Source organism: Oncorhynchus kisutch, linkage group LG22, assembly GCF_002021735.2.
Source record: "Oncorhynchus kisutch isolate 150728-3 linkage group LG22, Okis_V2, whole genome shotgun sequence".
Lineage (NCBI taxonomy): Eukaryota > Metazoa > Chordata > Actinopteri > Salmoniformes > Salmonidae > Oncorhynchus > Oncorhynchus kisutch.
The window spans coordinates 26,080,538-26,103,833 of NC_034195.2; the positions used below are offsets into that span (position 1 = coordinate 26,080,538).

Here is a 23,296-nt window from a genome sequence, read left to right on the forward strand (position 1 = left end):
AGTGCCCATGCAGAGCTCAGGCAGAGCCCATGCAGAGCTCAGGCAGAGCTCAGGCAGAGCCCAGGCAGAGCTCAGGCAGAGCTCAGGCCGAGCCCATGCAGAGCTCAGGCAGAGCCCATGCAGAGCTCAGGCAGAGCCCATGCAGAGCTCAGGCAGAGCCCATGCAGAGCCCATGCAGAGCTCAGGCAGAGCCCATGCAGAGCTCAGGCAGAGCCCAGGCAGAGCCCATGCAGAGCCCAGGCAGAGCCCATGCAGAGCCCAGGCAGAGCCCAGGCAGAGCCCATGCAGAGCCCATGCAGAGCCCAGGCAAAGCCCAGGCAGAGCCCATGCAGAGCTCAGGCAGAGCTCAGGCAGAGCCCAGGCAGAGCTCAGGCAGAGCCCATGCAGAGCCCATGCAGAGCTCAGGCAGTGCCCATGCAGAGCTCAGGCAGAGCCCATGCAGAGCTCAGGCAGAGCTCAGGCAGAGCCCAGGCTGAGCCCATGTAGAGCTCAGGCAGAGCTCAGGCAGAGCCCATGCAGAGCTCAGGCAGAGCTCAGGCAGAGCCCATGCAGAGCCCATGCAGAGCTCAGGCAGAGCCCATGCAGAGCCCATGCAGAGCCCAGGCATAGCTCAGGCAGAGCCCAGGCAGAGCCCAGGCAGAGCCCATGTATAGCTCAGGCAGAGCCCAGGCAGAGCCCAGGCATAGCTCAGGCAGAGCCCAGGCAGAGCCCAGGCAGAGCCCATGTATAGCTCAGGCAGAGCCCAGGCAGAGCCCAGGCATAGCTCAGGCAGAGCCCAGGCAGAGCCCATGTATAGCTCAGGCAGAGCATGTAAACTATGTAATTTCTAGGAAGTTTCTTTGCTTTCCTTTGGATTGACTCATCTGTCAATTCTCTAAAATGTATTAATAACCAAATCACTTTTTCATGAATAGATTTCATGAACTAGGTCCCCCCCCCCCCTTTGGTTCTACTGCGTTCCTTCTCTTCATACTCTAGGTGTATGAAAGATGGCGGCTAAGGTCCTGTCATGTAGAAACCTCAGCTCAGTCAGTCTGACTGAGCAGAACAGCCTGCCTGACATACTAATTGCAAACCTGTGTAAACGATGAATTCTATAATGGAGCTCGACAACAGAATCACTATGAATGGATCAATCCTCGGCTCAGCCCAGCCAGTGAAAGGCCTGATTTACCCAAGTGCACCACCCTACAATTAATACTCCAAATGATAACACACACCTGTCTCATTTAGAGAATCTGGCTGAATAATTCAAGAGTAGGGGAATGTTCTGAGATGATTCCCTGAGGGGGAATCTGATTTAATAATATAATTTGCCTCACATGACCTGATGAGAAGTGCCTTTCAAACAGAGAAATTCTCTGTTGTGGCCTGATTGTGTTGTGATTGTTATGTTGTACTAGGAGACAAAGACTATGTGAGAGGCCATGGAGGAGACGGTGGGGCTTTTTAGTAGCAGCGTGTGCTGGGGACTCCCTCCCAGTGAAAGGACATTGGAAGGTACAGAGTGACCTTGTTTTGTGGTGGCTCAGTTGGTAGAGCACAGTGCTTGCAAAGGCAGTGTTGTGGGTTCGATTCCCACGGGGGACCAGTTATGATAAAGTATGAAAATGTTTGCACTCACTACTGTAAGAAAAAAGTGTGACTGGCTGTGTCTGGCCCAGGGAACGCTACGTAGTTAGCTCCTCGTGTCTAATGACGTCCTCTGGATGCCATTAAGCAGGCTCACTGGGGGTAATTGCCCAAGTCATTAAAAGTTTGATGATTTTTCTGCTGGGTGGAGGGTTGCCTGCCCTTGCTGTGGGCACAGTGCTGCTCTCTCTTTCCCTCTCTCTCTCTCTCTCTCTCTCTCTCTCTCTCTCTCCCCCTCTCCCTCTCTCACCAGGGAGCAGCAGAGCACATCTCTATTTTTCATCTCTTTCTCTCCCCACTCTGAAACTCTGAAAGCTCCAGGGCCAACTCCATTATTTATTTAACAGGTAAAAACCTTGTTGGTAGAGAATGGAGAGGGAATAAAGGAAGGTGAAGTGGTGGAAAACAGGGGAGGCTAGGTGGAGTGCATCTATGACGCATGTTTGAAAAAATATAATGTTTAACTGCCTTACAAATGAGAGGGTAGCAGCTATATGTGAAACAGGGAAAATTATGTTTTGTTTTCCAATGGTGAAGTATTAGCAAGAGGTTAGTGAGGGAAGTATAATGGTCTGCTCCTGTTGTCAGATTGAAAAGCAGAGCCAATGAGATTATTCAACCTTTTCTACCCATCAGAACAGACTGACCATTATGATTTTAATGATTCAAATTACGACCAATAAGGAATGATAATTACATTATTTTCTAGCACCAGTCCTCTCACCGGCTCAGCCGAGTAAACTCTATACATCCAGTATCAATATAGACCTATCAGAGGAGGTCGGAGTGGTGGGCTCATTTCTTGTGATCTAATGGGAAGGATTGTCCACTTAGGTTCCAAGGTCAAGCCCAGCTGGTGGGTCAGGCCTCTTGATCCTGCGGTGGTCCATTGGCACAGGGGTCCTGGAGCTGTCAATCCTCCCTGTGAGAGCTGATCCAGCCAGACAGGACAGGAGGGAAGGCCTTGTGCCTAGTACTGTACAGCCAAGGAGCCAGGGGGCCTGGGTCACTCTCCCAGCTGGTGTCAGGGCACACATGCACTGCAGCCAACCAAGCCTACCTATCCTTCCACACCCCTGTCTGCCATGGAGACCATTAGAGTGGACATGGAGTTCATCTCCCTTTTCCCTCAATGGCTCGGCATCACCTCTATCACCCCAAAGCCAGCCCTGATGGCCTGTTTGTCATGTTGACTCCTGGAAATTGATAGACCTGACGAGTGACAGGTCCCTCCATCATTGTCATTCTCTGGAGACAGGATCATGTAGGTATTCAGTTCATATCATGGCAGAGCAAGATGACCATGCACTCAGCTTGATCTCTGGCAACAAATGCTATACAGTGTAGTAGTTCAACACATAAAACCACTTGACCAAGCTAAACATTCTATTGAACATCCTCTTCGTTCATCTTCCCACATTTAATTACTGACTACAGTTGTCAATGGAGAATTTCGGAAGCACAATGCCTGAGGCATGCAGTTCATAGATAGGATGAGGGGTGGAGACCTGAAGGAAAAGTAGTTGGAGAAAGTTTTCTATGAGAGCAGAATTAGCACCCCCAGCTCGTCACTAGCAGTGAGAGAGAATCTGAAAAGGTCAAGGTTTTCAGCCAGGCGCACAATCAGGTGAGAAATGCTAATATAATTACTGTCTGTCTGCTAGGCATTGTGTGGGTTATTATAATGACCTTATCAAAGGCTGCAGAAAGTTGGAGAAATGGATCCATTTTATATTTAGAGTTTAAAATAGTTGAGTCATTTGTTTTTTCTATTTTTGCAGTTGATTGCTTGGCAGAGGATAACAGTAGCACACTAGTAACTTGTGGTACCCTAAAGTAGTTTGTTCCACATGATTTACAGTGGATTCTCCTTTCGCTGTCACTGTCATTGCACGAATTAGACGGTACATTAACTAAACATAATAATTACACTTGAAGCACCATCCAAATTCTTGAGGAACCCATAGAATGGTGCCTATGTGTGTGGGTGTCTTTGACGCGGTGAGCAATAGAAAACCCTGCCTACAGACTAGCCCACGTGACCTCAAGCATGTCTGTGGTTTTCCACTGTCTCACCAGGCAGTCACCCCATAGAGGACAGTGGCTGGGGGGTGTCAACCCAAAGGCCCACGTCTCAGCAAGGACTCAACTCTGCGGTGTAGGCTACTGATAGTCATGACACAAAGGGCTTGGTCTCGCTGCATCTAAGAGCTTTTTTATGATGAAGCTATACCTTGTTGTACATTAGTATGAAGCACAGTATGTGGACATATTGTTTGCCATGTCTGTATTCTCTTCTTTGATCAGGGCATACAGAACAGAAACCATGTCAGACATGCGTCCTACAGTGTGTCCAGTCAGTGCAAGGATACAGACAGTACAATAGAATAGGGAACACACCTCTTTAAGGGTAAGCAGCTGTCTCTGCAGGGGCGATGCGGAACGAAGCAGGGTCTCTGTGCTCCTCTGGGTGAAATGAAGCAGGAGCCTAGGTCAGCACAGCGCTGTGGCCCTGCTCTTCCACTCAGCACACCGAGAGCCAGCCCAGCCAGGTGGAACAAAGTCCCAGCTCACCAGTTCAGTTCATTCACCCAGGGTTAGCTTCCTGCTTCCTGCTGAAAGGTAATGCTCCCTCCCTCCATGGCTTAGCTTAGCAGACATACTCATCTGCTAAAATGCAGTCCATTTGTTAATCATTTCCCCACATGACAGTAGGTGCTTTCCAGCCGATTAAACAAACAAGTAAGCAAGCAAGCAGCTCTGAGAAGGAGTGTGAGTCAAGGGAGGTCATTGTCAGGTGGTTTGACCTGTCACACACAGGTCCATTAACCTGCACCAGGAGCTACTGTAGCCTGTGTTATAGTCAGGTCTGATGAGAATGGAGTAGGGAATGGTCCTCTGTGGACCAAGGATACAAAGACTGCACATACCCTTGTCTGCCCTCATGGAGCGTATTACCACCACAGCACAAATAAGCACTATGACATGCACACAACCAATATATAGAGGAGTTGCTCTCCAGCAGGACTCGTATACATCCATATGTCAAACTTACTGTGAATGCAGATGTTTTTACATCAATATCAAATCATTTCTGGGTAACAATTAATTACAAACATTTTCTACATAATTTTCATTATCTCCAGTACATTACCAGTGTTTACATATGTTTTGTAGAAAAAAATCTAAAGGAAGAAAGTTCAACCTGATGACATCATCAAAAGCTAAAAGCGGTGATTTTGAAACACTATGAGATTCACAGTGACGTGGGGAGCAAGACAATACATTCCGTTTGGCTGGAAACTTGTTGCAGGTTTTGAAAATCATTTTCGTACTTTTAGTCCTACCCTGTCACGTTCAAGCATTGTTTAGGACCGTTCTTATCTATTTAACCACAGACCATAGAAACATACCGTTTTCACATATGTAGACACTGGTATGGTGCTGTAGATAATGTATATGAGGTTGAAAAGTGGTGGAACTCTCTTTCATCGGTCTATTAACTAATTAACTAATTTACTGCGACGTCTGTGATGTCACCAGGCAAGCCGAAACTCCACCACGCATGCAAAACTGCTCATTAGGGCCTCCCGAGTGGCGTGGCGTTCTAAGGCACTGCATCGCATTGCTAGCTGCGTTACTGCATTTTCTGGTTTGATACCGGGCTGTTCCTCAGCTGGCCGCGACCGGGAGACCCATGAGGCGACTCACAATTGGCCCAGCGTCGTCCGGGTTAGGGGAGGGTTTGGCCGGCTGGGTTGTCCTTGTCTCTTCGTGCTCTAGCGACTCCTGTGGCGGGCCTGGAACAGAGCACACTGACACAGTCTCCAGGTGTACAGTGTTTCATCTGACACATTGGTGCGGCTGGCTTCTGGGTTAAGTGAGCAGAGTGTCTCGACCTTCGCCTCTCCCGAGTCTGTACACGAGTTGCAGGGATGGGACAAGCCTGTAACTAATAATTGGGGAGAAAAGGGGGTAAAATAATAAACAAATATTACAATTATAATAATAAAAAGCTGCTCATTAGAAGGTCCTGTGTAGATTGTATTTTCAACCAGCAACTGTCAGGAAATAACACTTATCAGACTTTTTCACACTTTTACAGTGTTAGTTTCATCAGCTGTTGTACAATATGATACAAAACACAGGAAAAACAGAATTTCAACGGCACTGGGCCTTTAACATGTTCTAAGACTTCCAACTCATACTATTAAAATATGTCATTTTAGGGAACGTCATTCTGGTATTTGGTTTTGTCATCATGACCACACCTGACATGGGAGCAGTGACTGTCAAATTACATGTGGAATGGGTCTGTGTGTCTCCCAGATTTATAATGGACCTGTGTAATTACCTGTAGTGTGGAACATTTGAAATTCATTTTTCACAGTTGGAGTGACCCCACTGTCTGAGTGGAGACAGATAAGCTATGCAACTCATAGGACTATATTGCATTATGCCATTTTAAATGAGGGTAGCCGCAAGCTGTGACCAATTAAAGTTGAACAAAGCCAGCTCATCTGCTCAGCTCCTCTTAGTAGGTCAGTGAAATTGGCAGAAGTGAATACAGACACATTCACTCTCCTTTGGCCTGAAGCACAGCTTTCACTGGCATATCCATAGCATAGCTCTCAGTGTACTGTAACTGAATGCACTTTACATGATGCACACTGTGAGGATGATAAGCTTGCATAAATGCTATTGAGGAGGTGTTTCACATAAACAACATTACAGAACAGCTTGTACGTTCTCCTTGTTTCCCTGTTTGCCTGGATCAGGTTTTACAATGAAGGGGGTCATAGCATACAGTACTGCAAAGGCAATAACGCAGTGTTACATAATGACATGTGTATCAGGTACAGGAAACCACAGAGACAGAGCTGAGAGATGCAGGACAGAAAGTCTGCAGAGAGGGTTAGGTGTCAGTACCACTGGAGTGATGCATGACCTGCAGTCCCGTCTGTGGGCTCGTGTTACAGACAGAGTGATGCATGGCCTACAGTCCCGTCTGTGGGCTCATGTTACAGGCAGAGTGATGCATGACCTACAGTCCCGTCTGTGGGCTCGTGTTACAGGCAGAGTGATGCAGGGGCAGGGAGGGACCGCTGTCCTTACCGTACATGGAGTCAGGAGCTAATGCAATGTACGGATCCCTGTTCCCAACGCCCTGATTCAGCTTACTGAACCGCTACATGACTTTACACTGCCTGACCTCTGGCCTGCTAACCAGTCACACCAGCCTCATATCCTCACTGTAGTTTTCCTAAAGGGATACACTTATGACTTGTGTATTATGAGAGATGGAGATAGGAAAGTGTCTTATTTTTAGTTCTGAAACGTTGCAGCTGCAGCCTGACCCCTTATCGAAGCAGTAAAAACACCCTCAGGCTGCCGTTCAACATCATTTCCAATTCTGTTTAAGCACCGTCTTTTATACATGCATACTAAATTCTGTGTGGATTTATTTATGCATATTTTCTGGATTTGAATAGTAATTTTTGAATCTGATTTTGTTCTGTGTGTAACTGATGATGTTGGTCTGTGTCTCCTCAGGTTACCTTCACGAAGAGGAAGTTTGGGCTAATGAAGAAGGCCTATGAGCTCAGCGTTCTATGTGACTGTGAGATAGCCCTGATCATATTCAACAGCTCAAACAAACTGTTTCAGTATGCGAGCACAGACATGGACAAGGTCCTGCTCAAATACACTGAGTACAACGAGCCCCACGAGAGCAGAACTAACTCTGACATTGTCGAGGTGAGTGGCTTCACATTTTCACTGTGCCATGGCAGGAAAACCATGTATATGCTTATGTTGGAAAAATACACTGTTTGGTCAATGGAAACTGAAGGGCCGGTAACAGTTTCCTTTTAGTTACCAGTCAGGCAGAGGACGTCTGCAGCCTCTGATAAGCTATGAGAGATGAGTTCAGCACAGGCTTACACTCAGTAGCTGTCCAAACAGTATGGAAACCCTGTTTCCCCCAGATACTGTACTGTAGATACATGCATGGATAAATGGCAGAATCATTATACCACCATTTAAGACAAAAAGTCTTTAAATGTTAGGTTTCATTACACAGCATTGTGTAGTGAACATACTTTAGAGATTCATATTGGCTCTAAGAGTGTTGGAGAGAATTCCGGCAGCACTTGGTCTTTCTGGCAGCTAGTATCCGTCTACATGCCCAAACACTCACAGAAGAAGAAGAACCCACTTGTTATGCCAGCCTACCTAATCTGTCGGCCAAGAGCATCACTGAAAAGAAAATGGGGGTGATTATGTGATCCTTCTGGATACAAATACCTCTTACTGACGTACTCGTGGTTTTTCAACCTATTCAGAACCTGTTTTCTGAAGATGGTGTCTTAATTCTTCACTAAAGGCCTTTGCAGACTGTAAGATTTTAGACGTTTTATGCCACGATTTTGTGCCAGGTGTGCAAAGCTCTTAGAGACTTACCCAGAAAGACTCACAGCTGTAATTGCTGCCAACAGTGATTCTATCAGGTATTGACTTTGGGGGTTGAATACTTATCTAATCAAGATATATTTAAGCAATAAGGCCCAAAGGGGTGTGGTATATGGCCAATATACCACGGCCAAGGGCTGTTCTTAAGCACAAACCCCGAGGTGCCTTATTGCTATTATAAACTGGTTACTAATGTAATTAGAGCAGTAAAATACATGTTTTGTCATACCCGTGGTATACGATCTGAGATACCACAGCTGTCAGCCAATCAGCATTCAGGGCTCGAACCACCCAGTTTATAATAGTGTTTAATTTTCCATTAATTAATAGAAACAATATATAATTTTTCTTCCATTTTGACATTACAGAGTCATTTTTATAGATCGTCGACAAAAATTACAATTAAATACATTTTCATCCCACTTTATAATACATAAAATGTGAAAAAATGGAAGGCACTTTCTGAAGGCACTGTACCTTATTATTACTCAAAGACAAAGTAATAATAAGACAAAGAAACATCAGGAGTTTAACCTTTTACTGTGGTGGGCTAAATCAGGGTTTCTTGATAGTCATAAACAAATCTACTTTGAAACAAAAGTATACACCTCACAGACATGGTTATGGGCTTAAAAAAAGAGGACACCTGTACCATGTCAGAAATAGAGTTGAAATGTATTCCATTTTGAGTTTGTATCCCAATATTATTCTTTATATACATCACAGAAGAAATATAACAAAACTGTTTGACATAGAAACACCTAATTATCTGCGTGTATTATGAAATTATGAAAAATATGAATAACATTCCACCTACGAGGCCACTAGTCATTTGACTGCAGGAAAGGGATACAGAGTATGATACATAAATTCCAAGAATCCCATGTTTTTAAAAGTCTTTCACTTAGCATCCAATAGCATGAAAGGAGTCAGCTGTGCCTGGTATATTTTATTCATGGTACTGCTGCTAGTAAATTACCTGCTTGGCAGAGCTGCAAAACAGTGCTCTGGCATCCAGCAGCCTCAGTCCCCCACCAGGGGCCCTGATCTCTCTCCCTCTGAGCTAAGCAGGGTCTCACCTGCATTAAAAATACATGGACACACTCCACAATTATGTAAAAGTGACCCTATGATTGTTTTCTGCCGTGACTCGGGAGTCCTTCTTGGATTCATCAGGACCAAAGCACAGCAACTAAAACTGTTTCTCACAGATGGAAGAGGATCCATCATTTGCTCTTAATAAACAGGCGTTTCCTTTTTGTAGAGATTCCCGTACAGATTCTACAGTACAGTAGTGTATGCCTTTTGCCATTGTAGTTTATTGATGTATATGTTAGCTGTATCTTGTAAATGTCATGTACTGTACTCTGCAGGGCACACAGTGTCATCTCTAGGGGGCACTGCCACTAACTGAAGTGTAGTGTGTAGTACAAGCTGGTGGCGATCTGTTCATGTCCCTCATAGCCCCTCTAGCCACTCGCAAGGATTCTGCCCTGCTCTTGCAGCGAGATCGAAAGGGGAGAACAATGCAGCGTTGTCCCTGCTCACTCGGCCAGCATCTGTGCAGATATGTGCAAATCCCTCTAACCCTGCTGGCTATGTGGCCAAGGTTCAGAAGTGAAGAAGCAGAGCAGAAGTAACCAGGCCTGTCCAGGCTCCAATTCTGAACATTTCCACACTACCCACCATTCACTGTTCCAAAAAGTGCTGCGGCACAAGAGCAAATGTCAGAGCCGTCAGATAGAGCTCAGTGTCTGCTGTGGGCTTATCTGATCTAGCCCAGGCTGTTGGCTGCATCCTGTTGTGAAGTGTTTATATAGAGAAAGCCAGGTGGCGTCTTCAATAAAAGACAAATTAAATGTTCAGAATGTCCTTGCGTTCTTACAGAACACAGAGATTGCCAATAGATTTATCATTAAAACACGGACTACCCTTTTGAAATAACAAAAGCACAAATTGTATTTTATGCCATGATCTGAATGTCTATCTGTCTGCTGCTTCCCTATCTGGGTGTAGTCAGTGTCATTGGGATATAGGATGACTGCACGCCGAATGAAGCAATTAGTTCCCTTCTTAGCGTAAATGGGTGAGAGAAGCACAGAATGGGTCTATAATGGATAGCTCTATCTCACTCCCTCCCTCTCTGTGTCTTTCACTTTCTCTCTCTCTCTCCCTCTCTCTGTCACAGGAGGTTGGTGGCACCTTAATTGGGGAGGACGGACTCGTGGTAATGGCTGGAGTGGAATAAGTGGAATGGTATCAAAAACATCAAACACATGGTTTCCATGTGTTTGATGCCATTCCATTTACTCTGTTCCAGACATTATTATGAGCCGTGCTCCCCTCAGCAGCCTCCACTGGTCTCTGTAGTGATGTGTCTCACATGGAGACACTCACCCTGACACTCCTCTACATGTAGAAATTGCATTAAACTGATAATTGCCACACAGTCATTTGCTCACCTGCCTCGCAGGTGAGCAAATGAGGCCAAGCAAATCCTTTCGGAGTTTTCATTGGGAAGCATACGTTCCAATTCCATGTGCGAAGCCAAATCAAAGGTCACATTCCTGCTCAGTAGTACCATCTGTAGATAAAGGCTGGGCCTTGCAGTGTGGGAGAGCAATTGCCGTGTTTTCCTCAGATGGAGACCTGCCTGGGGCACAGTTTGATAACCCAGTGGAGGGCTATGGATTTTGTCTGAAACTTGGCTCGCTGTGGAGACCAGAGCAGCAGGCTGAGATCGCTGTGCCTGAGCATAAATGTGTGTGCGGTGTGTGTGGTGGTCTGAACTGCAGCAACACTCCGGGCGACAGGTGAACTGTTGCATGAAATCTGCCTTTGTGGATCACGTCCACTTCTCCGTCTGATTAGAAGTCTCCCTGTTCCCATCTGATCTCATCTGCGTCTCACCTTTCAAAGACCCGGCTCTCAGAGCAACCTTTTATTTACTGAGTAGCTATGCTGGATGGATTGATGTACTGTTTCCTTTCCTCAGAGGTTAGGGCAAGCCTGTCTGGGTCTCTAAGGACTTTATAGAACATATATTGCCAGAGAAAACGTCATTCCTTGCCATGCCGTTTTCCTGTGCTGAGTGAACACAGGGGCAAGTAGAGAAGAAAAGCTTGCTTTTACAGGATCATTTTAGTTTCTGGTACCCTTTCTTTACTAGCAGTTTGTAGTGAGAAACCTGTGAACCTTTTATCTGAGAATCTGTATTAAGGCTGATGTACAGAGGATAGATCAAATGCATTTCAACTGGATCAATATCACTGTGATAAAGAAACAGACAGACCAGCTTGCATATGTCATACTACCCTGTATAGTAGATCACTGCTGTTCATGTCTGGATTTGGGTGCTGTCCTACAGTGTTGTTGTGTTTATTATTGAATACTATTTGTACCTCAAATGAAAATGCTGCTGTAGGTAATTAAAAATAATCAAATCATCCCTTCTCCTCTTCCTCCCCAACTAATGAAATCTTCCTTTAGCTATTCTATAACCTTCTACTGCAACTCTGAATACAGACTCCTCACTGTCTAGCTGCAATTCCCTGAAATCAACTTCACAGGAATGTCCATCTGTGCTTTTCTTTAGAGCATTTCAACACAATTACGGTTTGCAGCAATGCTTGGATTAATCAAGTTTGCATTTAAACGAAATTGACATTGACTGAACACATTTAAAGTAATCTCATAAAATAGGGGATGTGGACATAATTGCATGGGATTATACAGCTGTACTAGTTTAAACACAACTGCTAGGCTACACTTTAGTCCAGGCTAGTAATAATGTCCTTAATCAAATTTGGAACTGCAGTTTTACTCAAATAGCTGCCTGGGCTTGTAAAGAGCCGGACTACACTTTTTTTGTTTGTCTTTTTACATGCCCGACTTGTGGAGTAAGTGTAACGCGATTCTTCCGTCGAAGGAGAGGAGGACCAAAATGCAGCATGGATGAAATTCATGTTTGTTTTTAATAAGAAAACTATACATGAATAAACTACAAACACATAAACTAGAAACACATAACCTCGACACAGTCCCGTGTGGCACAAACGCTGACACAGGAGACAATCACCCACAAAACCCAACACCAAACAGGCTACCTAAATATGGTTCCCAATCAGAGACAATGACTAACACCTGCCTCTGATTGAGAACCATATCAGGCCAAACACAGAAACAGACAAACTAGACACACAACATAGAATGCCCACTCAGATCACACCCTGACCAAACAAAACATAGAAACATACAAAGCAAACTATGGTCAGGGTGTGACAGTAAGTAAGAGCAGTCATATGCAAATTCACCTTTATCTCCCAGCGACATTAGGGAGGCCATCTTTGTTAAATGTGCTTTTGGAAATGAATCATTTGTCATTGTTGAGTGTTCTTAAAGGTAAACAACTCATTCAGTGAAAGAATGAGCGTATAAATGACTCTAGATTTATTAATATTGTTACTTTCAATGATCATCTATTATGATGAATGGCACTCACCATTCAGAATGATAATCCAAAGATGACCATTTCATAATGTCAGGTCTATTGGGCCTGCTTTTCTCTTTCCTCCACTACCTTTCATTTACATCACTCTGCTCTTTCACCACTAAGCCTGCTTATAGTAACCACATTGGCCATTGGCAGTGGATCATAAAACAAATGCCATTGCATATAGAAATGACTATTTAAAATATAGAAAAGAGCTATAAAAAGGCAGTGGTCCCAGGATTTGAGACAGGGGCTGTTTATGTTGTCAATCAAATCCAGTACAGTGATTAAGACTCATCTCTGTCTTAATGAATGCAAATTGGCACATCTGCTATGGTGGGCTAGCCGTCCAGACTGTTCAATTTGCCTGATTGATCAATTATCTTCCTCCCGGTGCTTCTGCGGAGAACGTGAATGTGAAGAAAATTGTCTGCACAGAAAGAGCGAGAGGAAGAGAGGGAAAGGAAAGCCTCTGTTTCAAACCCTTCACTCTACCCATCAAAATACAGATGCTTTATTTGATTAGGCAAAAATCATGATGGAAATTCTTTCATTTTATTATAGTGGAGCTATCAATTTAACGATGTAGTCCTCAAATAGACAAATATGTTGCTCACTTTGACTCTTGGCACTTGACAAGATGTATTCCTTTCATTTATGGGGATGAATCATGCTTCTCAGGCAGTGGACACCAGACACCTTGCAACGGCATGACATGCTATGTATTTATGCCCGACAACTGCACTTCAATGGCCCACATAATGCAGTGATGATATGATGGGAAACATTTGTCCTTTCATTTTAGTTTATCTCTCCAATCCAAGTAACCACACCAAGGCTTCCCAGGTAATACGTGTATACACACAACTGTTCCTGAAATGCAGGAATCAATCATAGAAATTAATAGTTGAAAAAGCGTTCTACTGTGAGATGGTGCAAGTCTTTGTTGAATATTATGACCATACTCTTGTTGACTTAGGCTTAGTGAGTAAGCACATTGTAATAAACATCAAACGCCTAGTGGCTCCCTCTGTGGAGCATCAGAGACAGAATCAGGCTTGTGTATCTATAGTTGTGACATTCCAAGATAATGGGGACAGTCACATGAGGCTCTGGCTGGCACAGAGAGAAGCTGTCACCACTCCTGAATTCTCTCATACAAATCACTCCTCCAGAGGGCTGGCTCTCTTGAACATATAATAACAGTAATACAAATAATAATAATAACAACAATCAAAGCTATATACAGGTGTGGCCAGATCCGGAGGACACGAGAACAGAAATAGCAGACGTCCTTGAAGGCTTTCCTGAACAGCACTGCCTTCAGCTGTGTCTTAAAGGAGGCCAGAGACTCTGCAGCCCTAATAGTGTCTGGAAGAGACTCAACCCTAATAGTGTCTGGAAGTGCGTTCCACAGCCGTGGAGACGTGCAACTGAAAGCCTTGTTACCCATAGTGTTTAGTCTGCTGCGGGGCTGACAAGGGGGACAGACATGGAGGAGTGAAGGGTGCGTGTGGGGCAGGAGGGTAGAATGAGGTCAGACAGGCACTTGGGTCCAGAGTTGTGGATAGCTTGGTAGGTGTGAAACAGGATTTTGTAGTCGATGTTCAGTAGAAAGTAGTGCATACAATGAAGTCTGCTGTAAACATGCACCTAACAGTATTTGTCTCAATAAAACAAGACAAAGGTGTAAAAAAAATCCAAGCTTCAGTCTAAATTGAATACTTGGTTTCAATTTCAGACATTTTGTGTGAGTCATGAACGGTCAGTAATCACCATACTGTATCATATTATGACACAGTGTTGCATCCCAGGAGAACATAGAGCTGCCGTGTACTGAGGAGATTCCCCTGCCTTAAAGTTACTGGCATCACACGGATCATGGCACTTACAGATGTAGGATCTTCATTTGATCATTTGATCACTCTTTTGCCGCAGAGAATTTTCCCACCCAGCAGGAAATTCAAACTTGTAGTGTATTTGAAAAGTAAAGTTTGAACTGTCAGACTTGATTTGCCCTGACGAAAAGTGTATCACCCCCTACAAAAATGTCTATTATAATCCACATAATAATGATAATTTCCTGTTGCTGCAGGATTTTTTCCTGCTGTAGCAAACTGGCTCAAATTAAGATCCCACATATGTACCTCACGCTCCAGTGATGTCACTGACTCGCCCAATCCTGGATGATTAACCAAGTTTGAAAGATTAATCTAAAAGGGGTCAGGGGCCTAATTTATGTTTGATATGCACAGATGACAACACAAAAGACAATATTACATTTTAATTGGCAAGTGCTTAACGTAGCGACTTGACTTTGGGTTGGCCAGTGCCCAGAATCCCTCTGTGGTCCACTAAAGCCTTGTTTGACATTTGAGATGGCTGAAGGGTACGCATAGTTAGCTGCACTGGCTCGTCTGCGTAAGGTCGCTTGGAGGGAGAATCTAAAAGCCCACTTCCCCTAATTAACACATGTTTTTACTAAACTTATTCTACATACAATGTCCACACTATACATCAGGGTTACTGCCTGCAAAGTGATATAATCTGGCAAGATTTCAGAACGCATTGGGCAGTACTCTCTTCCTCAGTTTAAGCATACAGTATATCTAACAAAGTAATTTAGGCCTTTTTATCTTTATAGTGCCATCATTTAATTTGATATGTTCCCATAAGTTGTACTTCATCATATGTTGTGACTAGTTTACCTCATGGTCTAAATTCCTCATCTGTTTTCTTCAGCAGCACCTTCTCATCCTTACTGCTATGCAGCTACAGCTCTCTCTCTCTCTGAGCATCCATGATATTAGAAATACACCTTAAGCTCAGTCAAATGTTAGTTCTATTGACATAGATGTATTAAAGTAGATTCAGGGCATTCTGATACACCAGCCGATCCCAACTTTAATATTCCAGAAGAAAAACAAATATGTACTTTTGGGCTCTCATGCTTTATTAAAATGACATTCATTTGCTTTCCCCTTCACTTTTATAACCTATGATACATTAAAACATTTCTACCTATGCCTGGTTTGTATAATTATATCCATAGAGGGGGTTTGGTAGAGTACTATGCATGGTGAGATATTAGAACTGTAATATTTAGTATCTGATAAGCTGTATTGGTGACTTTATCTCAGAAGCCATCTCTGTATTGATATATTTGTCGCAACAGGATTCTTTATGGGATTGGTCTGTAGTGAGTAGGATATGAATAGAAGTGTCAATTTCTCCCCATACATTCATACTATAAAGACTGAGGCCGCCAGTGTCTGGGAACATGCTCTGCAAATGTGACTTGAAATGGAAATGCAAGGGTCAGCCCTGAACATGTATTTAGGCTTATCTTTAATCATTTTTTTTATTTTGTTCTAATATTCATATTTAGGTAATGGATTTGATTTGAAAAAACGAAGCAAAGGGCTATTTACCTACATCTCTGCTGTCTGTATCCAGTTCAGTACAGGTGCTTGAGTGTTGCTGTTGCTGTGTATTCCAGGAAAGTCCTTTAAAGGTGCAATCCAGGATCTTAAGCACTTACAAATTCGTAATATACTGTATTATACAAAATGCAAAAATACAGTGAGCTCTAAAAGTATTGGGACAGTGACAAATGTTTTGGCTCTGTACTCCAGCACTTTGAATTTGATACAATGACTAGGAGGTTAACGTGCAGTACTCTTTGTACACAGTCCCCCCATTTTAGGGGAGCAAAAGTATTGGGTCAAATTCACTCATATGTTTATTAAAGTAGTCAAAAGTGTAGTATTTGGTCCCATATTCCAAGCACACAATGACTACATCAAGCTTGTGACTCTACCAACTTGTTGGAGCCATTTTCTGTTTGTTTTGGTTGTGTTTCAGATGATTTTGTGTCCAATAGAAACAAAGGGTAAATAATGTATTGTGTCATTTTGGAGCCACTTTTATTGTAAATAAGAATATAATGTTTCTAAATACGTCTACAGTAATGTGGATGCTACTAGGATTACGGATAATCCTGAATGAATTTTTAATAATGATGAGTGAGAGTTACAGATGCACAAATATCATATCCCGAAGACATCCTAATAAAATACCAAAATACCAAATACCAATACATGCTAACCTCTCCCTATTACAATAACAGGGGAGGTTAGCATGTCTTGGGGGGTATGCTATTTACACCCCTGTGACTTAGTCACCAGTTTTGGCTCGTGAGCGAGCACTACTTTCAAAACTGCTGTCTGAAATGATACAAAACCGTTGAAGCATCACTTTAACCTGTACAATCAGTCTGCACCATCAAAACAAACACAGTATTCTGAGCAGGCCAATGAGCACAGGCATATATATATAAGCACCTATAAATAAACAAGGAATCACGAATGTATAACTTGAAAGCAGAAATAGCAGCACTATCTTTGCATAAAAGACCAGATAAAACACTGTGATATATTTTTGGTGATTGTGGTTTTAGGAAATATGCTTGGCACTGCAATCCTCTTTCACCTGAGTCATTTCATCTGCCTCCACATGTGACTAGGGAGCGATACTAATACGTTCACTCTGATTTGCAGTAACACACACTGTACTTTATCACTACACAATGAAAGAATGGCACACAAACACTACTCCATTTTTACTTCCAGTGTCAAGTTGTTGGTCAGGCTTTGTTGTACAAATGTTTTCTGTCATACTCTGAAAGAAGCCAAGCTCCTCTTGTCATATATTTTTACATCGTTTGATACATTATTCCGATTTCTTCTTTGTAGTTCTAGATAACAGAACCGTTACCCTTTCGCATGTACTGAGGTGCAGTACACATGTTGGTTGAAAAGCCTTCCTTTGCATGGCTGAGTGAAGGAGTGCTAATGGTTTTGTAGCCAGTCTCCTGCTGGGTTTCAAAGTGCACCTCTTTATAGGACAAGGACTCCTTTTCCTCTGGGCTTTCACTAGAAACAGGGTCACCACTGTCTTAGGAGTTTTTTTCTTCCATGAAAAAAACAATAGTGATAATTTTTATGTAAGTCTTTCATAGAACATCCTATTTCAGTCCACATTTATGTAACAAACTGTGAATGGACTATGATTGTCTCTTCTCCCTCACGTTCACTGTGACTTGGTTGCTGTGGAAACCCATGTTAGTGTTTGAGAAAAACAGAGGACATGAACAGTGAAATCTTCCTCAGTTTATCACAACCAGCAGAGTCTCCAATGAAGTGTGAGAGTGTGTGCATGTGTGTTTGTTAGCCATTTGCCCCTGTTCGTCAACAAAGCCTCTGCACTCTTCACTTTGATGCTTGTTACCAGGTTACAGCCAATAGTTTTTTGTTTTCGGGCACATGTCGTGCTTCATTGACGTCAGAGTTTTTTTCCATCCTTCCCTCTCAAGTGTGATACGTATTTTTCATTTCAAAACTAGGTCTTCTTGGAGAGGGTGGAATAAAAGGAGAGAGAACAACAGCCATGGCGGTCCCCGGTAAACATTACTCTCCAATGACACTAATGAGCCATGCTCTAATCTCAAGTGCTGAAGCTCTGCACTCGCAGCTTTGTACAAATAACACTCACGCTCATTCACAAAGGGAAAAAAAGAGAGATGACACACGAGTACATGTTTTTTAGACTGAATGACAAATTACACAGCATTCGGGCTCTTTTTGTTATATATATAACATTTTCCTTCTGCTGCTCATCTGAGTAGGATTTGTATTATGTTGCTTCTTTGTCATGTACTGTGTCCGTAGCTTAGGGAAAGGCGCTGTGTGATTGAAAGATGTTACTAGTGTTTCAGTGGTTTATGTCCTCAGACATGTTTGTGATATAACCACTGATGGTTTTGTTGCTGTTAAACTCTCTTGTGTTAGAACTGGTTAGTGTGGGTGCAGTTCACTTCTTGAACCCAGTCTTGGGGCAAGTGAGACAGATCCTAACCTGTCCCTAGGTTACCTGGCACCTGGCAGGGGGACAGAGCCCGCTGGGCTGGATTACCTGGCTCATCATGGCCTGAGTCTGAGCAACAGCATGAGCAGCAGCATCTTACACAAGCAACACTACACAGACCTGAATATAGTCTAATGATATAGTATAATATAGTATAGATTGCATTTTGATTGCTGTTACAGTGCTATTGGGGTTGTTAATTGGATTCATACTGACTTTCCTTTTTCCTTTTTAAAACGTTTGAATTATTTGTGTACTTATTTGTCATTTTACTGCATTGTTAGGAGCTAGTAGCATAAGCATTCCGCTTATAGCGATCCGATATAACATCTGCTAAACTGTGTACGTGACCAATAAACTTTGATTTGATTTGAAAAATAAAGCAATCATTTGCACCTTATTACATGTCGACCAACACTTCATTTATGAATCCACAAAGTGAGAAAGATTGAAAACTTTCTGTCAGGAAAAGGAACAAGGCATAGAAAATGACAACATGAGTGTTCAACCTAATTATTACACATATACTGAACAAAACTATAAATACAACACACAACCATTTCAAAGATTTTACAGTTCATATAAAGATAATAGTCCATTTAAATAAATAAATGAGGTCCTATTCTATGGATTTCACATGACTGGGCAACGGCGTAGCCACGGGTGGGCCTGGGAGGAAATAGGCCTATCCACTTGGGAGCCGAGCCCAGCCAAATGAGCTTTTCCCAACAAAAGGTCTTCATTACAGACAGAAATACTCCTCAGATCCCGCAGGTGACGAAGTCAGATGTTGAGGTCCTGGGGTGGCGTGGTTACACGTGGTCTGTGGTTGTGAGGCCGGTTGGACGTACGGCCAAATTCTCTAAAACAACATTGGAGTCAGCTTATGGTAGAGAAATTAACATTCAATTCTCTGACAACAACTCTGGTGGACATTCCTGCAGTCATCATGCCAAATGCGTGCTCCCTCAAAACTTGACACATCTGTGGCATTGTGTTGTGTGACAAAACTGCACATTATAGAGTGTCGTTTTATTGTCCCGAGTACAAGGTGCACATGTGTAATGATCATGCTGTTTAGTCAGCTTCTTGATATGCCACACCAGTCAGGTGGATGGATTATCTTGGCAAAGGAAATGCTCACTAACAGGGATGTAAACAAATCTGTGAGAGAAATCAACTTTTTGTGCGTATAGAACATTTTGGGGATTTTCTTCTCAGCTCATGAAACATGGGATCAACAATTTACATGTTGCGTTTTACATTTTTGTTCAGTATAAAACAATGCATAATACGTTGCATTGCATTCTAACAAGTCTCACCCCCAGCCCTTTGCTAATGCTAACACCAGAGCTCACCCCCAGCCCTTTGCTAATGCTAACACCAGAGCTCACCCCCAGCCCTTTGCTAATGCTAACACCAGAGCTCATCCCCAGCCCTTTGCTAATGCTAACACCAGAGCTCACCCCCAGCCCTTTGCTAATGCTAACACCAGAGCTCATCCCTAGCCCTTTGCTAATGCTAACACCAGAGCTCATCCCTAGCCCTTTGCTAATGCTAATGCCAGAGCTCACCCCCAGCCCTTTGCTAATGCTAACACCAGAGCTCACCCCCAGCCCTTTGCTAATGCTAACACCAGAGCTCATCCCTAGCCCTTTGCTAATGCTAACACCAGAGCTCATCCCTAGGCATCAAACCGTGGCTAATGGAATATTTCTATGATCCTATTGATTCAACTTGAGATCGTGAGGGAGAAAGCATCTCCAACATTCAAATACATGATTGAATGTAATAACTGTAACACCAGGAATGAAGACCTTTACTAATACAATTCTTTGCTCTCTACCTCATTGTTCTGGCAAATGTTTGTGGATTACATTTAGCTGACATCATCCCATAAACACTTGAATGATTTCAACATTGCCATGATATATGATTCCTTTGTGTTTTACTTTATTAAAATGTCTTAAGTGATGTATTGTTTAGTTTCTAGAGGCATATGGCACTGATTAACTGGCACAGGCCTACCATGGTGTATGGTAAAACTCTTTGTAAAGCAAGGCCTAACTTGTAATGAAAAGAATTCATTACATGCAGCTCAGTGGCAACATGCAACACCATGTTCAGAGAATAACCACTTCATTATTCTTTCAGGTTCATATAGGAACAGCCAGATTGACAACCCTAACAGACACGTCATAAACGTCAGAATATGTAAAATAGGTCACACATGAGCTGCCCTAATTTGGTTTGAACTACTTTAATGACAGACATGCCACCATTAGAGCGCCTTGGTGCCCGCTGTGTAGTGCAGAGCTGACATGAGAGACCACAGTGACCAGAATGGACAGAGGAACAACCACGAGCCCACCCCAATGGGTAGTGTGAGACGCCCCACCCCTCCCCTCTGCCCAGGGGCGAGGGCAGAGCAGAGTTACTTGGAAGGAGGAGGGGGAGGGGGTTAGCTGGCATCATACCACCCTCCCCGACTAGCCTGCCTGAGTGAGGAGGGGGTGTCAGGGAGGGAGGAAGGGCTGCTGATTGATGAGGCCAGGTCTGTGGTCTGGGTATAGAGTGTTGCAGAACGGACGTCCTGCTGGCACATCCTGCCCTTTCCCTCCGCTGTGCGCCCCCAGCCCTCCGTGCCCACACCAGCCCTCCACACCCGCCTTATCGGAACTCCTAATTGTCCTTATGAATATTTTAGAAGCGAGCAGGAATGGGAGTTGAGGGCGGGGGTACGGTTTCAAGGGCTCTGACAGCTAATGATCCACTCTGGGGGTACAGGGAGGAAGAGATGGAGAGAGAGAGAGACAGAGAGACAGACAGGGAAAGAGACAGGGAGGGAGAGGCGGAGAGAGAGACAGGGAGAGAGACAGAGAGAGAGACAAAGAGAGAGAGAGAGAGACAGGGAGAGAAAGACAGAGAGAGAGACAGAGAGAGAGACAGGGAGGGAGACAGGGAGAAAGACAGGAAGAAAGACAGGGAGAGAGACAGGGAGAAAGACAGGGAGAGAGAGAGAGAGGGAGACAGTGAGGGAGGTCGGGAGGGGAAGATGTGAACTTAGTGAATGGTTATTTACTTAAATTGTATACCTTTTTACACCTTTTTATGTTGAATGTAATCTATTTTCATCTAAAATATACCCACATGGTGCTCTATAGATGTCTAGAGCTAGTTGGATGTAATGGAGCATGTTCGTCTCATTTGTTCCCAATCTTTTAAAGATGTAGATAATGATGACTTTGAGATGCCTTTATCCTCAATTTGGACTTCAATTCCCAGTTGGCAAAATTTTCTGAAAATATCCAAGCCGCTGATTGAAAGTATGTTCTCTTTGACTGTGGCAACTAATATCTTTGTCGCGTCCATCAATCAAACAGTCTCTGAGCAGCTGTCTCTCTGAGGGAAAAGTATTGCTCGCTGCAGTGCAATGGATTCTTATTCAATAATATAGCGGCTATATTTATCAAAGTGATAATCTAGCCGGTCAACCACAGTAATTATCTGCTTTATTGTATATTGAGCTGAGACGGAGGCTTTCTCTTCCCTGTCTGCCTCCTTTAGACACACGCAGACCACTGCTTAGTTAGGCTCACTCTTCTTTTATACATCTGCATGCGTTAGTCTTTTTGGTGTGTCAGCTTGGAACTAACTGTTGTCTCGCCATTGTCCTGTTTTTGGAGGGGATTGGATTACAGACTGTATATTGTTTCCCAAACAGCTGCAGACCGATAATAATAACCAAACAAAATGCAGTCCGTCCCATCCAACTGAGAAGGAGGCCCTGCTGCTGTATTTCCTCTGATTTGAGGAGTCAGACAATGGTCTGACAGAGAGGTCATATCCTGATATCACTTAGATCACTGATGATGTGGAATGGTCATGAGATTGAACCAGATATGTCTGGGAATCAAAACCACTCTCCTTATCTAGCCCTCCCTACTTCCCTACTCCCATACCAGTAACATGACCAGTACCAGGGAGTAGACAGGAAAAGCTTTTAGGGCCCTTGGTAATGGCATACAATACATACAGCCACTAGATAGAGTGCAAACGAGAACAACCAACAGTTCCTTTCCCCCCCTCAAGTGAAATCTACAGCACCAAAGGAAAAATGGGAGCATACTCACACTGAAAGACTTGTCTCTTAAGATGTTATATAAGAGAAATATATTTGTGAGCAGATGAAAAGCCTTGCTATCAGCCGCCTCCCCATGCTGATTCTCAACTGCCTTCACACTCAAAGAGGCCCTTTTGATAAGCACATTAGATGGAACGGACTGGACACAATGGTGATGTCATGAGGATTAGCATGCTACCTTGCTTAGTGCGGCAACAGGCACAACAAGCTCATTCACAACAGTGCAGAATGAGCAGGGTGGGGATGAACGCTACAGAAGGAGAAATAGTTCAACTATACATACATTGTATAGACTATAATACAATAATAATGGCTCTTAAAGTATGATCTTGGTGTATGTTCTGTGTAGCTACCTTTGCACACTGGAAGACAGCCTCTACCTGCCTTCTCTCCACATTTGAGAAGTTTGGCTTTTATTCACTGTCTACTTCCAACCTCCCTTTTATTCAGGTACAGTACATGAATAAGTGAAATCTAAAAAGCTCTTGACACAAGTGGGGGGCATTGGAGTGTAATGGTGTTCTATCCAAGGCAGACTGTTTCAGTGAAAGAGCTTCACAAGAAACAGGGAATGTAGGTGGCTTACGCAACAGCTTCACAAACAGCCTCAGCTCCACTTTATTTTGAACTCC

The 23,296-nt window shown here is 43.5% G+C and overlaps 1 protein-coding gene across 4 annotated transcripts in view; it reads left to right on the top strand.

Annotated features, from left to right (window-relative positions):
• Positions 1–23,296, top strand: part of LOC109866907 (myocyte-specific enhancer factor 2A) — a 96,826-nt gene that overhangs the window by 43,250 nt on the left and 30,280 nt on the right. For all 4 annotated transcript variants that reach the window (XM_020455807.2, XM_031802065.1, XM_020455808.2 and 1 more), the window contains exon 4: positions 7,186–7,389. In XM_020455807.2, the coding sequence (XP_020311396.2) occupies positions 7,186–7,389 (204 nt within the window). The remainder of the gene's footprint in view (positions 1–7,185; positions 7,390–23,296) is intronic.